Below are 17734 nucleotides of genomic sequence, written 5' to 3' on the forward strand. Positions count from 1 at the left end.
CCTGTTGGCCATCTGCGTTTCCTCTCTTGAAAAATATCTATTCAGTTCTTCTGCTTATTTTTAAATCAGGTTGTTTTCTTTTTTGAGGTTGAGCTGTATGATTAACTTATATATACTGGATATTAATCCTTTATTGGTCATATGATTTACAAATATCTTCCCCTATTCACTAAGAGGTCTTTTCATTTTGCTGATGGTTTCCTTTACTGTGCAAAAGCCTTTACATTTAAGTAGGCCCCATTTTTTTATTTCTACTTTTATTTCCTTTACTTTAAGATACATATCCAAAAAAAATTATTGCTGCAATTTATGTCAAAGAATGTTCTGCCTATGTTTTCCTCTAGGATATGTGTAATATCTGACCTTACACTTAGATAAAAAGATTTGCGGTTTGCAGCAATATGGATGGTCTCAGAGGGCATTATGCAAGTGAAACAAGTCAGACAAAGAAAGAAAAGTGATATGATATCACTTATACATGGAACCTAAAAAATACAACAGACTACTGAATGTAACAGAAAAGAAGCAGACTCACAGACCTAGATCTCCCCTCTACCCTGATGTTGGGAAAGATTGAGGATGGAAGGAAAATGGGGCGACAGATGATGAGATGGTTGGATGGAATCACCAGCTCAGTGGACATGAGTTTGATCAAACTCCAGGAGATAGTGAAGGACAAGGAAGCCTGACGTGCTGCAGTTCATGGGATCACAAAGAGTTGGATGTGACTTCTCAACTGAACAACAACAAACAGAACAAATGAGGGCTTACCAGTGGTATTGAGTGGGGCAGGATATATGGGCAGGCAAGTGCGAGATAGAAACTACTGAGTATAACACAGGGTGCTGCTGCTGCTGCTAAGTCGCTTCAGTCGTGTCCGACTCTGTGCGACCCCATAGACGGCAGCCCACCAGGCTCCCCCATCCCTGGGATTCTCCAGGCAAGAACCCTGGAGTGGGTTGCCATTTCCTTCTCCAATGTGTGAAAGTGAAAAGTGAAAGTGAAGTCGCTCAGTCGTGTCCAACTCTTTTCGACCCCATGGACTGCAACCAGGCTTCTCTAGAAATATGTACTTACAACATGGAAAATATAGCCATATTTAGTGATAACTAAATATTATATAACTTTTTAAATTGTACTTTTAAATATTTTAATTATTTTTTAAAGTGATTTTCTGATGAAACACTAACATTTTCAGTGGGAAAACTAAGTTTCTTTGTTTGGGGCTCATATTTTTTACTTGTTATTTAATGCTTACTTATCATTTTAGGTAAGTTGATTATCAGTCCCTCTATAATGAAGAAAATAACAGTTTTTAAATAAACAGATGATACAGTATTAGTATCCTAATGAGGAGCTGCCAGAAATAATGACTATTCTAGTGAATTACTGCCTGAATGTTCATAGATCCATACAAAGTTACTATTATGGATAGGCATTACATAATTTTCAGTGACAACTCAAAATCTAATTTGTAGCATTTTTACCTCACTGCTTCATTTGTGAAATATAAGGGGAAAAATGTATGCCATCCTTATGGTGAAAATAAATACAAGGTTAAAAAGAATTAAAGGATAAGATAGAAAAATAAGAATATTTTAAAATCTAAACAAAAATGAACAATTAAGTATTATGGGATTTTTGTTAGCATTAGAAAGCTAAAGCAATCAAAGAGAAATAAAACCAAGTAACTTAGTACCTCAAAGTTTTTTTTATTTTAATTCTAAAATAAACATAATCAAATCTAAATAAAATTTAAAATTCAGAGGCTAATATGATAACAGTTACAGAGAGAAGAGATGTAATATTAAAATAAACATTAAAGTCTAAGATGAAAATCTGAAGTGTACAACTCAGATCAAGAAGAAATAAGGACTTCCTTTATGGTACAATAGTTGGGAACCTGACTTGCAGTGAAAGGGACATGGGTTCGATCTCTGATTGGAGAACTAAAATCCCACATACCTGGGACAACCAAGCCCAGTAAGCCTAAGTGCTACAACTATTGAGACCGTGAGCTCTGGAGTCCACATGCCATAACTAGAAAGTTCATGTGCTGCAATATCCCACATGCTGCAACTAAGATCCAACAGAGCCAAATAAATAAATATTTTAAATAAAAAGAAATAAAATGACAGAGGTTATTTTTTTAAAGATTGAAGGTTACAAACAGAGGAAAGAAATATAAACCCCAGATAAAAATCAAATGTAAAAACCACCTAAAAGATAGATTGACATTTCTTAATAACAGATTCTTCTTGGATTGGCAATACATTGAATACTTCATGGATAGAGAGCCAATGGAACAGAGAAAAAGATATAGCTCTATTTTTATCAGTGGGTAATTTGACTCAGAAGTTATTTATATTTACAGCTTTAAATATCAGGTATTTGGTTGTAAGACCAAAGCAGTTAGATCCCATGTATCAGAAGGTATATATATTTTAAAAGAAAACTGCCAAAGCAGATATGTTGAAAGTAGAAAAGAATAATTAATGCCTCCTGGAGAAGGAAATGGCAACCCACTCCAGTGTTCTTGCCTGGAGAATCCCAGGGATGGGGGAGCCTGGTGGGCTACCGATTATGGGGTCACACGGAGTCGGACACGACTGAAGCGACTTAGCAGCAGTAGCAGCAGCAGCAGTTGGATATGAGGGGCTTCCTAGGTTGCTCAGTGGTAAAGAATCCGTCTGCAATGCAGGAGATGAGGGTTTGATCCCTGGATCAGGGAGATCCCCTGGAGAAGAAAATGGCAACCCATTCATATTCTTGCCTAGGAAATCCCATAGACAGAGGAGCCTGGTGGGCTACAGTCCACTGGGTTGCAAAAAAGTTGGAGAAGACTCAGCGACTAACCAACAAAATTGATTGCTACATTGTGATTATAAAAGTTACCTGTCCCTTTTCCATTTACTTATTAAAATTTTTTCTTCTCAGTAAATGTTTTACTGCTTCCTTCACATCCTTGTTCCTGAGACTATAGATTAAAGGATTAATCATAGGAGTCATCACTCCATAGAAAAAAGATACAAGTTTGTCAGTAGTATCCATGTCATCTGAATTAAGTGTCTCTTTAGACTTGGGCTTCATGTACATGAAGAGAATGGTTCCGTAGAATATTATCACCACAGTCAAGTGGGCTGAGCAGGTAGAGAAGACTTTGCTTCTCCCCTCAGAAGAGCGAATTCTGAGGATGCTGATAATAATTAATGTGTAAGAGATAATGATTAACAATAATGGTGTCATTGTGAATAAGGTTGTGGCCACAAGCATGATGAACTCGTTACCTGAGATATCAGCACAGGCCAATTTCATGACAGCCAGAATTTCACAGGCGAAATGATTGATGACATTATTCCTGCAGAAGGGCAATTGTACTACACACCCAGTTTGTACTGTAGAGTTGACAATTCCTACGATCCAGGAGCCAGCTGCCATGGGCACATAGGAACCCTTGCTCATGATGACAGAATATCTCAGAGGGTTGCAAATAGCCACATACCGGTCAAAGGCCATCATGCCCAGGAGCACACACTCTGTTGTCCCCATGGCCAAGCCAAGGAACATCTGCATAGCACAGCCAGAGAAGGAGATGGTCTTTTTTACTGAGAGGAAGCTCACCAGCACGGAGGGAATGAAGACAGTGGTGTAGCAGATGTCCAGGAAGGAGAGGTTCCCCAGGAAGAAGTACATAGGGGTGTGAAGGTGGGAGTCTAAGATGCTGATGAGAATAAGGGTACCATTCCCCAGAAGGATGACCACATACATTATTAAGACTACCACAAAAAAGAGTAGCTCAAGCCTTGGATAACCAGAAAGCCCCTTCAGAAAAAATTCCACCAGAATGGTTTGGTTTTCCCATTCCATCGTATGGTTTCTTTTTCACCTGTAATATATTAGAATATGTTAAGATGAAATATGTATTCTAGTATGATTATATTCAACTATGTACCAGTGTAGAAGTACCATATACTCATAGGAAGAAAAGAAAATATAAAAAGGAATAGACCAAAGAAGGAAGAAAAGAAATAAAGTGGACCAAATAGAATAGAGAGGGGAAGGGAAGAGAAATGAACATATTTTCAAGCTACAAGCAATATGCCATGCAATTTATTGAATCTCATCAAGGTTCTGGGAGAGAGGTATCATCATCCACATTTTACAATAAATAAATCAAAGCAAAAACATTGAGTAAACTCAATTAAAGGTAAATTTAGAGCAGAGGTAAGATTCAAATCCAAGTCTTCCTTGCTGAAGCCTGAGCTTTTGGTCATATTTGTCACCACAAGTTAACCAAGGTTTAAAACAAATACGAGTATTGCATTATGTGTAACTGAAAAGTAAACTGTTTTTATTGGCTACAAAGCACCACTGGAGAAGGAAAGGGCCACTCACTCCAATGTTCTCGCCTGAAAATCGCATGGACAGAAGAGCCTGGTGGGCTACAGTCCATGGGGTCACAAAGAGTTGGACATAACTTAGTGACTAAACAACAACAACCCCACACACAATAGATTAATGATCTTGTCACTTTTCCATGCTATACTGCTATAATTATTATCTGTCTTGTCCATTAGCATGAAAAATTCATTAAGTCAGGGACTTTTTCTTATTTACTTCTACAATACCAGTATCTACAATATAACAGACACAGAGATAAGAGGTTCAGAAATATTTGTTGAATAAATGAATACAGTAAAGGACCAAATGACTACTAATTATTTTATTTATACATTACCTAATTTAGTCTGAGAAGCAACCTTATTAGGCAATTATTGCTATTAATAGCATTGTCATTTTCATTATAAAAAGGGAGAAAATGAGTAATTTGCTTAAGGTCAAGGTCAAGGTCATAGCTAAATAAGTGGTTGAGCCAGAACTTGAATTCAAGCCGTATGGCTGTGGAGTTCAAACTTAATTGCCCATTTTGCAGAAACTTGACTCACGGTCTAGAATATCTTATAATCTAATAGACAATACTAATATTTCAAAAGAAATATCAGACCAAAATAGGGGATTAGTCAGAAAGAAGAGTTCAAAATGGTGATTTGAGAACACTTTAATTCTTTATATTTTGAATGAAATTATTCATTTCTGTGACAAAACTATACCTATTAGTGTATAATTCTTCATAATTCTGTAGTCTCCCCTTATGAGTAGTTCTATCTACTTTTTCACTACTATTCTTAATTGATTTCTCTTTTCATGTGTTTCACAAGAGGTTTTCCCCTATTACAAGTTTTCTCCAAAAAAAAGTTTTAATACTTTTGAAGAGATTTGTCCTTTCCACTTTGTTTCATTAATGTAGGTTTTTGTGTTTGTAAATTTCTTTAGGCTTATTTGGTATTTTATAATTTCATGAAATAAGAAAAACTATTTCTTAATATTTTATCTTTATCCTCTTCCTAGCTCTGAGTCATTTAAAACGCTTTGTAGATTTCTATATGAAATGTTCTTGTTACTGGTTTCCAGATATTTTTTTTCTCCTTCTGTCTTTAATCCAAGTGTTATCTAGATATGCATACCTAGTGATCAGATACTTTTATTCCATTTTATTATATCTAATTCATTTTATTATGATGAAAAATGTGACCTGTAATTCTAAAGGTATATATTTTGGGGTTCCACTTACTTGATCCATGTTGTAAATGTCAACAAAAAATATGAATTCTCTTTGGGGAGATATATTATTTATATGTATGTATATACACACACAACAATACATGTATACACATAATCAGGTTTATTAAATGCCCTATTCAAATCCTTGAGATTATTTTCTGTTATCTATATTTAATTAACTCTATATAATGATGGTTGGATGATTTCACTGATTTGATGGACATGAGTTTGAGCAAGCTCCGGGAGTTGGTGATGGATAGGAAATCCTGGCATGCTGCAGTCCATTGGGTAGCAAAGAGTCTGACATAACTGAGTTACTGAACTGAACTGAACTGAATCAAGTTTTACTTGTATATCTAGAATTATTTTTATAAGCTTAGTTCTGTGTTGTTTAGTGTATACCTATTTATGGCTGATAAACTTCATACATTGTGAATGTTACAATTAATTTTTATCACATTTTGTATTTTAAACTTAAATTCTATGTTTATGATATTGATATCCAGGCAAGAATACTGGAGTGGGTTGCTATTTCCTACTCCAGGGGATCTTTCTGGCCCAGGGATTGAACCTGCATCTCTTACATCTCCTGTGCTTGGCAGGCAGGATCTTTACACCAGTGCCACCTGGGAAGCCCAACTTTAGCTCTCTTTGTTGTGTGTACTCAGTCGTGGCCAGTCCTTTGCGACCCTATGCACTGCCAGGCTCCTCTGTCCATGGGATTTTCTAGGCAAGAATATGGGAGTGGGTTGCCATTTCCTACTCCAGGGGATCTTCCTGACCCAGGGAAGTACAAAATGTGATAAAAATAGGTCAATTAATTATAACATTCACAATTTATGAAGAAGGTTATCAGCCATAAACAGGTGTACATTAAACAACACAGAAACTAAGCATATAAAAATAATCCTAGATACACAAATAAAACTTGATTATAAATATTTATATAGAATTGATTAAATATAGCTAGCAGAAAAATTATCTCAAAGATTTGAATAGCGCATTCAATAAATGCCCTGATTATGTGTATACATGTATTATGTGTATATATATAAATCATAATATCTCCCCCAAAGAGAATTCATATTTTTTGTTGACATTTTCAACTTGGATCAAGTAACTTGCTGCCAAAAATATATAACTTTAGACTTACAGGTCACATTTTTTATTATAATAAAATAAACTAATATAATAATAATTGTATAAAAATATCTGATCACTAAGTGTGTGTAACATATATGCGGATGTAAGTTGTTAATTCTTTTAACAGTCATTGTTTTTTATGAGCATATTGACTCCATTCACTTTAGAATACAATTATAAATGTACTTCATTTCTTTCCTTCCATATACTTTATTTTTATTACATACTTGTTTTGCATTACTTATATTTCCCACTTTCTTATTTCTGCTGGCTGATTAAATTGTCATTCACCAATTGTTTGCCTTAACTTGAACACTTTGTTCCTTTCTTCCGTTCCATAAGTGGTGAGTTACCTTCTTTCTTTACTTTCACAATCTGACATACAGAGCAAACATTTGTTTGTAAAAAGTAACTATTGCGTTGGCCAAAAAGTTCATTCAGGTTTTTCTGCACCAGCTTACAGATAAATCCAAATGAACTTTTTCAACTAGAATGCTCCTAATCTCCTAAATTATCCCTCAAACACCAAATGAGGATAGAACTACAAGCATACCCCACAATTCCAAGATGCTACCAAGATAAATTAGGAGAATCAAATTTAGATTAATTTGAAGATCAAAATATATATTAGCTAGAAACACACAAATGGATACATGAATTGAGGCTATTATTGCTAATTGACATGTTGTTACTCTATTTGGTACTTTATATGTTTATATATATATAAAATATACACACATATATATATATATATTGAAAGGAATGTTTAAGAAACTTAGTGACCAAATTAGTAAGGAACTTCTGCTCAGAGAATTTTCCTAATATCACTCACTTATCCTCTAGGTAGCACTGCACTGATGTCTTACAGGGATGAGCCATGGTTTCATTTCTAATGACCTTGCCTTCTAAAGGTAGGGAGACAGGCATTCTTATACATTCTCAGTGAACACATAAATTGGTGCATCCTCTGTGGAGGACAAATTGGCAGTGTTAAACAGAATCATAAATGTGTGTGTACATACACACGCATGCACATGAACACACGTGTGTGTTTTAGTAGCGTGGTTGTGTCTGACTCTTTGTGACCCCATGGAATGGGGCCTGCAGACTCCTCTGTCCATGGGATTTTCCAGACAAGAATACTGGAGTGGGTTGTCATTCCCTTCTCCAGGGCACTTTCTTAACCCAGGGATTGAACCCGGGTCTCCTGCACTGCAGGCAGACTCTTTACCGTCTGAGTCACTATATGTGTCTGTACACACACACACACATGTGCACACACACACATACCAACATTTTTTTGCTCCTATGTAGAATACCTATAGAAAAATAAACAGGAATACCTTGGTATCTCTAAGAAAGGAAATGAATAGTTCATTAACAGAAATGGAAGGGAGGCTGTTTACTGTATGTTGTTCAGTACCTTTTAAACATTTTGATCCTTGTGACTATAATACCTACCATAAAATAAATTACATTTAAGCTAAAGAGTTCTTGTCTTTGAGATGTATAACCTTTCTCCTTTCACTTTTCTGATGACACACTACATCAAACCATCCATTGCCATGGGACACAACTACATACAGTTAAAAACTGTTCTTATTCAGTAGCACATCTTAAATGGGAATTGCCAAAGACTAACAAGTCCTTTAAATATGGTCATAGTTTAATATTCAAGATATTTCCAGTAGTATCATTAGGATTTTCAGGCCCATATGGATCTCCTGTCCCTCCATCAAACTGCAAGCTATCCTCTGATCTGGTTTAGAATCTATACTTCTACCCCAGTCATTTCCTTTCCATTAAATGTGCCACTATCTTTAGGAGCTAGTAAGACTCCTGGAACAAAATTACAGCTTAATAAATGTTAGCTATTATTCTTGTTTCATCCACAAGTCCAAAGAGCCGTCCCTCTTCAGAATTGTTTGTTCACCTCTCTTTAAAAGGTACTTTGCTCTGAATCTCAGGTCTACCTTCCCAATTTCCAGACATAATTAGTCACTTCAGCATCACTGCAAACTCAACTTCATTTCTCCATTCTAAACTAATCTCCTGTTCCCAGCTCTTAATATTTTGTAGCTTTTCATAAAATTTGCATTTTGTTAGAATTTTTCAGGTTTTCTGGGTTACTGTGTAAACTACTTGAAACCCCAAAGGGCAGTAGATACACGTGAAGTTCATTGAGTAATGCAGGTTACACCTACACCTATAAAAATCATCTCTACAAAAACCCTTGTTCCATGAGCTGCCTACATGCTACATGATATTCTACCAAACTTATTCTATAATATTGTTAGGAACACAGGCCTTGGAGGTAGGCTTAGTTTAAATGGTATCTCTGCCCTTTACTAAGCAGGGTGGCCTGGGCATATTTCTGATCATCACCTTCCCCAGCTATAGCATGAAGATAAAGACAGCACCTGTACCATATATTTGTTGATAAGATTAAATGAGATAGTATATATTATACAATTACCACAGGAATGGTTTCCACTATTGGTAGTTTCCTTTATGCCACTCTATCACGGTTCTTCCTTTTGTTAGAGTCTTTTTACATCTTTGAACCAGTCATTGTCTTTTCCATGGCCAGGTATATACAGCCGAAAAAAGTTTAATCACGTCACACACAGTGTTCTGGCAAATGGTATTATGTTCATCTTACCATCAAATCCTAATACACTTTATCACAGTATATAACACTCCAGTCCTTGATCACAACTGATCCTTTGGATGTCAACAAATTGAGTGGCAAGTAGGAAAAATCACTCATAAGTTTCAATTCACTCCATAAAAAAAAAAGGATTTTAGGGAGGCATTAGTATGTTCCTTGTCTTAAAAAGATAGCTGATTTTTTTTTTTTTTTACTGAGACTGTGTTAACATTTTTAGCAAGCCTATAACATAAAAAAATAAATAGAAAAGTCACTCATTTTTACAGTTATAACCTAATAATAGAAAAACAAATATTAAAAATAGTCACCAATAGTGTATGCAAACACACTAGGATAATGCTCAACCAGGTCTCTTTCTGGCTATTCACTGCTTTGGTAAATCATCTGTTTCAGATATGAGGTTTCTTTAAGGCAAATTGGTCATAGTTTTCCTCCTCACATGTTTTCTCTGCACAAAGCGTCCCTAGCACAGTATGTGCCATATAGTTCATCCTGCTCTCAGTTGATTGAGCCAAATGAAGCAGAGTTGCTGCTAGGGGACCAGGAAAGACTTGTTTGTTATGAATTTCATGCTACAGAACACAGAGTTCCCTCTCTACTGTGTAGTGAAGCTTAATTAGCTAAAATGATAACAGAGTGTTCAAATATTGTGTGCTACTCTAAAAAGCTACACACTGACACAAAGGAATTCATAACTACTGAAATTCCATTCTGTTCCTTGCTCAATGCCTTTGCATGTTAAACTGCTCTTGTGATCTCAAAAGTCTTTATTTCTCCCTATTAGCTCTCAGTGACTAGACCCTTAAATTCCATTTCCAATATTTAGTCTCTCTTCAGTGAGAAAAACATCTTAATTTCAAACTTGACACATTTAACCCATCAGTCTAACTCTTGCTTGTAGTTGATAAGATTTGGTTCTTGTCTTTACAATAACTTACCTTCAAACCAGGTTCTGACTCTCTTTCTAGGTTGGAGCAACAATAAATATTTTTATCTTTCTTTTTTTACATGTAGCCAATTTTCATGACTCCTCATTTCATGAACCTCTAAAGAGGCAGCTACTGATGAGTAATCATTTGCCATAGAAATTCACTCATTTGTTGACATCTATAGAAGTATGCAGGTTGCAGGTATGATAACTAGGATAAATTCCTCTAGTTCAAATAAAGAATTGTTAGATTCCTCTAGTTCAAAATAGAAAGAAAATTAATATTCAGTAATAAATTTTAGGAATAGGACAACTTGCCCCTGAAGCCCAGGCTGAAATACGACCCCATTGTGGAGACCCACAAATACCTAAAGAACATGCTTCAGGCTTTGGGACACAATTTAAATGTTCTAAAGGATGTTTCTAAACCTCTGTGCAAAATTTTCAATTGCTTCATAGATGAAATATGTATAAAACTTATGAGACTCCAGAAATAAAGCCCTGAAGACCTAATTACAGGAAGCCTATTACTCTGCTTCACACAGAATCAGGAGGAGTCTTGTGCAATGTTATCAAAGTTTCCCCAGTTGAATTCTCTCTCTGTCTCTCTCTCTCTATCTCTGTCTATCCCTCCCCTGTCTCTCTTACACACATACTCATATTAACACACAAACACACCTACACAATTTTTGAAGTATAAATGGTTATTTACAGTACACAATTTCTTTATAGATTTTTTTAGAAACTATAGATTTTATAGACATTCACTTTATATATTTAGCTTATATAAATGCTGACTTTTTGAATAAATATATATAAATTTCTAAAACTGAGACATACTGTAAAAGAAAATTTTTTAAAAAAATAAAGAAAGAAAAAAGGAAGGAAGAGAAAGTAAGGCAAGGAAAGAAAGTATATCCTTAGGCAATACACACACAGAGATGTAAAGAACAAAGATGAAAATAAATTGAGACTTCTGGTTCAAGATGGCAGAATAGAAGGACATGCACTTATCTCCTCCTGAGAGAACCCCAACATTAGACTAGTTGTTCAACAACCATCAGAGGAGGACTCTGGAACCCACCAAAAAGATACACCACATCCAAAGACAAGAAGAAGCTGCACAAAGACAAAGCTGCAGCGAGATGGTAGCAGCATGATAAAATCAAATCCCATACTGCCAGGCGGGTGACCCACAAACTGGAGAACAATAATACCCAATAAGTTCTCCTACTGTTGTGAAAGTTCTGAAACCCACGTCAGGCTTCCCCTCCTGAGGATCCAACAAAGGGACTGGGAATGAGGGAGAAATTACTAGGTAGTCAGGGTAGGACTCTGAGACTTCGGTCCTGTTTTCAATAAACATCTCGCCCCATTAACCTAAAACTATACCTTTTGTCCCGAATTCATGAAACGTGTCCTTTTTCTGATAAATTATCAGCACTCAGATCCAGGAAAGGTCAGTAATTAACACCTGTTCCATAAGCTTGAGGGAAAAACAACTGGTGATCCATTCATCTTTGGCCCTTACATCTGGTCTACTTTTAAATGGCCAGGGGGCACAATAAAGGGTGGCAACTTAATCTAAGGATCAATATAAACCATTCAGTTCAGTTGCTCAGTAGTGACTCTTTGCGTGGACTGCAGTATGCCAGGCTTCCCTGTCCATCATCAACTCCTGGAGTTTGCTCAAACTCCATTGAGTTGGTGATGCCATCCAACCATCTCATTCTCTGTCATCCCCTTCTCCTACTGCTTTCAATCTTTCCTAGCATCAGGGTATTTTCTAATGAGTCAGTTCTTCGCATCAGGTAGCCAAAGTATTGGAGCTTCAGCTTCAGCATCCATCCTTTCAATGAATATTCAGGACTGATTTCCTTTAAGATAGATTGGTTTGATCTTCTTGCTATCCAAGGGCCATAAAGATGTTAAGTTAAAATGTGATCTTTAAACTGATTGGTTAGAAATGACAGATTTTAAGGACAGGAGCCAACCAAAAATGCACAGATCAGTGCCAGTAAGTCCTGTCTTTCTGGGGGATTATTTACCCCTCTCAGTGTTTATGCTGTCTATGCAAGGAGATCAAGCCATAGTCAATCCTAAAGCAAATCAGTCATGAATATTCATTGGAAGGACTGATGCTGAAAGTGAAACTCCAATACTTTGACCACCTGATGTAAAGAACTGATTCCTTGGAAAAGACCCTGGTGCTGGGAAAGATTGAGGGCAGGAGGAGAAGGGGACGGCAGAGGATGAGATGGTTGGATGGCATCACTGACTCAAAGGACATGAGTTTGAACAAGCTCCAAGACTTGGTGATGGACAGGGAAGCCCAACATGCTGCATTCTATGGGTTTGCAAAGAGTTGGACATGACTGAGCAACTGAACTGAACTGACTGTGCTGAGAGCTTTGTATTTTATTCTCTTTTAAAATAAATCCTATTCACTTGCATGCAACTGTGAGTGTTTGCATGTTCTGTTCATGAAGTTCAGCTCCAGAAATTAGAACTCAAGTTCCCATCTCAGGAATCTCCAGGGAATCTGGCCTTGAAGTTGGCCTTAGGCCTAATAACTACCAGAGAGGGAATGCAATGCCACTCATCAGCAAATAATTGGATTAAAGTTTTATTGAGTAAGGCCCTGCTCATCAGGTCAAGACCCAGTTTTTCCCATTGCCAGTCCCTCCCATTAGGAAACTTACACTTACCTAAAGCTGCAACAAAAAATGATGACTTGGTGTGCTATTGAGGTATGCTGTTGTTGCTGCTGCTGCTGCTAAGTCGCTTCAGTCATGTCTGACTCTGTGAGACCCCATAGACAGCAGCCCACCAGACTCCCCCGTCCCTGGGATTCTCCAGGCAAGAACAGTGGAGTGGGTTGCCATTTCCTTCTTCAATTCATGGAAGTGAAAAGTGAAAGTGAAGTCACTCAGTCATGTCCAACTCTTAGCGACCCCAAGGACTGCAGCCCACCAGGTTCCTCCGTCCATGGGATTTTCCAGGCAAGAGTGCTAGAGTGGGGTGCCATTGCCTTCTCCAATAAATGAAGGCAATTCAGAATCAAGAAGTAATTTCCAAGAGAGGTAATAGATGAACTGATCCTTAATTTGTGAGTAAAAACTTGAGAAAGAAGGAATATGGGAAGAAAATTTCAAGAAACAGAACTAATAACATCAAGAGTGAAAGACAAGACATGGCATGATGAATCCAGGGAAAGAAAAACTCTGCATCAAAGAAACCTAAATAAAGGGGCAGATGGGGGTTAGGGGAAGATGGATGAAACCAAACAAACCGAAGCAAAGAGGGCCTCATTTGCCATGTGTCAATCATGGCTTAGTTACAAATTACAGTATACACTCTGGATGACTTAACCAGAATGAAATTATTTCATTTAATTTTATTATTATATGATAGTGTGGGGGTGTTATCATTCCTTCTAAAAAACTTTTTTTTCCAAATCACAAATCCTAAGAAAAATTAGTAAAATATAGAAGACTTTCATAATAAATTTTCTGAATGAAGAACCCTTTACAGGCTCAAGTATTAAACAAGTATATCAGTATTATGATAGTGTATTTAACATAATGATAGTGTATTTGCCAAGAAAACTTGATACATGGCTACATCAAAACAAGTGACTTGCCTTTCTTTCCTCCACATCTTGATTCCACAACCCTTTGAAGGGGAAACCCTTCTGGTGTCCTACTCTGAGGAGAAATACGCACATTAAAATTTCTATTTGCTTTAATAAATTTTCTAGAGGAAATTCATAAATTGTTAAAAGATTGGGACCTAGATCAGTCATCTCAGAGGGTTTCTGGAAGCAGCTGGACTCAAGTTCTTAGAAAAGACAAAATTACTATAAGGGATATCCTATGGGTCAAACATAACATGCCTAAGTTTAGACGTTTTCCACCTACTTGGAACTCTTAGTTGGGGTGGGTGGAGTTCTATGAGCTGGTGTATGGGAAGTAATAGGTTCTCATAACTTATTTTGTCACTGTATGAATCTGATACATCAATGGTCTCAACTTTTGCCATCAGATGTAATCTGTGAATGATTATTATGGAAGTGAAAGTGAAGTCACTCAGTCATGTCCGACTCTTAGTGGCACCATGGACTACAGCCCAAAAGGCCTTCCGTCCATGGGATTTCCCAGGCAAGAATACTGGAGTGGGGTGCCATTGCCTTCTCCCTTAACAGCGGCAAGGCATATTATATTTACTTGGAGCTGGTATACTTGGTGACAGCCTTAGTGCCCTCGGACATGGCGTGCTTGGCCAGCTCCCCAGGTAGCAGCAAGCGCACGGCGGTCTGGATCTCCCTGGATGTGATAGTTGAACACTTGTTGTAATGTGCCAGGTGCGATGCCTCGCCAGCGATGCACTCGAAAATGTTGTTTACGAAGCTAGAGGTAATGGAATATAGTTCATGACTGTTTAATACTCCTACTAAAATTAAAAAATAAACTTGGAATAATAAAATAAATATACCTCAAATTCCACAAACATTTTTTCTTATTTGTCTATATAAAAAATGTTATGCTCAACATCCTATGAATTTACAGATTTATCAATATAAAATGTGTCCAACCAAATGAATTTCCTAGGATGTTCCTCATTCTTGAACAAACCTATCATTCATCTTAGACTGTAAATTAGAAGTGTTCTCTTTTGATAGAGTGAAAATTTGAAGAGAAAGCCAAGGAAAATCAAGATAATGTTATCTTCTTCTGACATCTCCCAATCCTCTGCTTCCAAAGATCACTATGCTAGTTAGTAACAGAGATAAGACATAAAGGCAGATATATACTAAAACCAAGAGCTTGGATATTCTAAGATTTAGAAAAGTAATTAAGATCCTCAGGATAACAAAGAATCTGGTCTTCTAAATCACACTGATATGACCTCCCATCTAACTCAACATTTGTCCACGTTTTAACTTGGATCAGCAGACTGAATTTCAAACTATGTTTTAATTTTGCAAAATGTTCTTTATGATAATACTATCATGTAAGCTGAAAACAATTTTAAGGAAAAACAAAAGGCATCCTGATTGATTGCATAGGGCTCACCCAAAAGCCCCATTTACCCACTCCCTCTATAGTTGCAAATGTTCAATATCATTAAATTCCATAGAAAAAAATATTGTAAATACTGAACAAGAAAATAGCATTTACTGGTTTCGGACTCTTTGTAGATTAGTGGGAAACTACAACTGAAATGTGGGTACGGTGTTTTGGGAGATTTCTGTTTAGATTTTTTTCCCCAACAAAGACAATTATTTATTTTGAAAGATTTAATGAAGTAATGCCTATAAAATAATATTGCATAAAATGTGAACATAAAAGGGCATATAACACACAATGCAATGAATATAGCATATTTTTCATAAAGTTTTAGAGCAATACATGATCTCTTTTCTTCTCATTCTACTGTCCTGCATCTTTCAAATTCTTTATAAACAGCATGAAATAACTTTGAAATGCTATATGCCATTATTGATTTTTTTAAATATAAAAAAGTTAAAACATAAAATAAAATACAAAAAACACAAAAAGAAGTCAAGATAACCAAAACACTACATAATTCTCAAGTTTCAACACTGTCCAACATGTTTCCAATCCTATGCTTCTTCCATTCACTTGTTGAAGAAACTTCTATTAAATAGACGTGTTACTGCTTCCTTCACATCCTTGTTTCTGAAACTGTAGATTAAAGGACTCATCCTGAGAGTCATCACTCCATAGAACACAGTTATAAGTTGTCAGTAGCATCCGTTTCATCTGAATTGAGTGTCTCTTTAGACTTGGGCTTCATGTACATGAAGAGCATGCTTCTGAAGAATACTATAACCACAGTCAGATGAGCAGAGCAGGTAGAGAAGGCTTTGCTTCTCCCCTCAGAAGTGTGGATCTTCAAAATGCTGGAAATGATTAATGAGTAAGATGACAATCAAGAGAAGGGGTATCAATGTGAACAATTCCAGAGCCACAAACATGATGAATGCATTGCCTGAGATGTCAGCACAAGCCAGTTTCATGACAGCCAAAATTTCACAGGAGAAATGATTGATGACATTATTCCTGGAAAAGGGCAACTGTACTACAAATGCAATTCGTGCGGCAGAGTTGATAACCCCTGCAAACCAGGAGCCAGCTGCCATGGGCACATAGGAACCCTTGCTCATGATAACAGAATTATCTCAGAGGGTTACAGATAGACATATATCTGTCAAAGGACATCATGCCCAGGAGCACACACTCTGTTATCCCCATGGCCAAGCCAAAGAACATCTGCACAGCACAGCTAGAGAAGGAGATGGTCTTTTCTTTCTGAGAGGAAGCTCACCACCATGAGAGGAATGGAAGTGGTGGAGTAGCAGATGTCCAAAAAAGAGAGGTTCCCCAGGAAGAAGTACATAGGGGTGTGAAGATGGGAGTCTAAGATGCTGATGAGAATAAGGTGCCATTTCCCAGAAGGATAACCACATGCATTATTAAGATTAGCACAAAAAGAGTAGCTCAAACCTTGGATAACCAGAAAGCCGCTTCAGGAAAAATTCTACCAGAATGGTTTTGTTTTCCCACACCATTTTACATCTCTCTTTTACCTGGAAGTAGTCAAATAATTTTTTTTTAGTAATAGTTTATTTACTATAGTAAGTTCATCAATGAACAAATACAGAAATTTTCCTGAACCCAGTGAAAAGAGGGAAGAAAGAAAATAAGGAAGGGGAAGAAGAGAGGTGTAAGGGAATAAAGAAGTAAATAATACAAGAATAATACAAGAAGAGAAATATGAGGGAGAAGCTATTGTACAAATCACTCTTTGTGAACCGGCAACTGTGTATGAGGTTTTCTTCCATGCATTACCTCATTTAAACTTCACAATATATATCACTTTAAAGATAAGGATCTTATCTAAGTAAAACTAAGACAGTTTAAGTCTAAAGTCATATAACTGATGTGTAGCAAAACCTGGGCTCAAATTCAAGCCTGCTTGTAGCCCATAATTATCTAAGAGTTAGGCAGCCTAGCTCCCGGGTCAGGAGGATCAACAGTAACCCACTGAATACTGAAACACTGAAAGATGTGTGTCAATCTGATGACAGAATGGTTAGCAGTAAACCCAACTAGTGGCTACTGACTGCCTAATTGCCAAAAAAAAAGAAAAACAGTTGCGATTCATATGAAGCCCAGTAATCTAAAGTCTTCTTACAATACAAATACCTTTCTTGGTGAGATATAGAGTGACTTTTAAAATTTTATTTTAAATTATCAGGCAGTAAAATATGCAGAAAAATTTTGTCTCTCTCAGCTTATAGTTCTTTGAGTTCTAACACATATACAGATTCATGTAACTATCAT

At 36.6% G+C, this 17734-nt stretch overlaps 1 protein-coding gene and 1 pseudogene across 1 annotated transcript; both read right to left on the reverse strand.

Annotated features, from left to right (window-relative positions):
• Positions 1 to 2910: 2910 nt before the first annotated feature.
• On the reverse strand, positions 2911 to 3867 carry OR13C2C (olfactory receptor family 13 subfamily C member 2C). The gene has a single exon (NM_001389915.1). The coding sequence runs from the start codon at positions 3865 to 3867 to the stop codon at positions 2911 to 2913; it is 957 nt and encodes a 318-aa protein (NP_001376844.1).
• Positions 3868 to 15786: 11919 nt separating this feature from the next.
• Positions 15787 to 16959, reverse strand: LOC789802 (olfactory receptor 13C9-like; annotated as a pseudogene).
• Positions 16960 to 17734: the final 775 nt, after the last annotated feature.

Source organism: Bos taurus, chromosome 8, assembly GCF_002263795.3.
Source record: "Bos taurus isolate L1 Dominette 01449 registration number 42190680 breed Hereford chromosome 8, ARS-UCD2.0, whole genome shotgun sequence".
NCBI lineage: Eukaryota > Metazoa > Chordata > Mammalia > Artiodactyla > Bovidae > Bos > Bos taurus.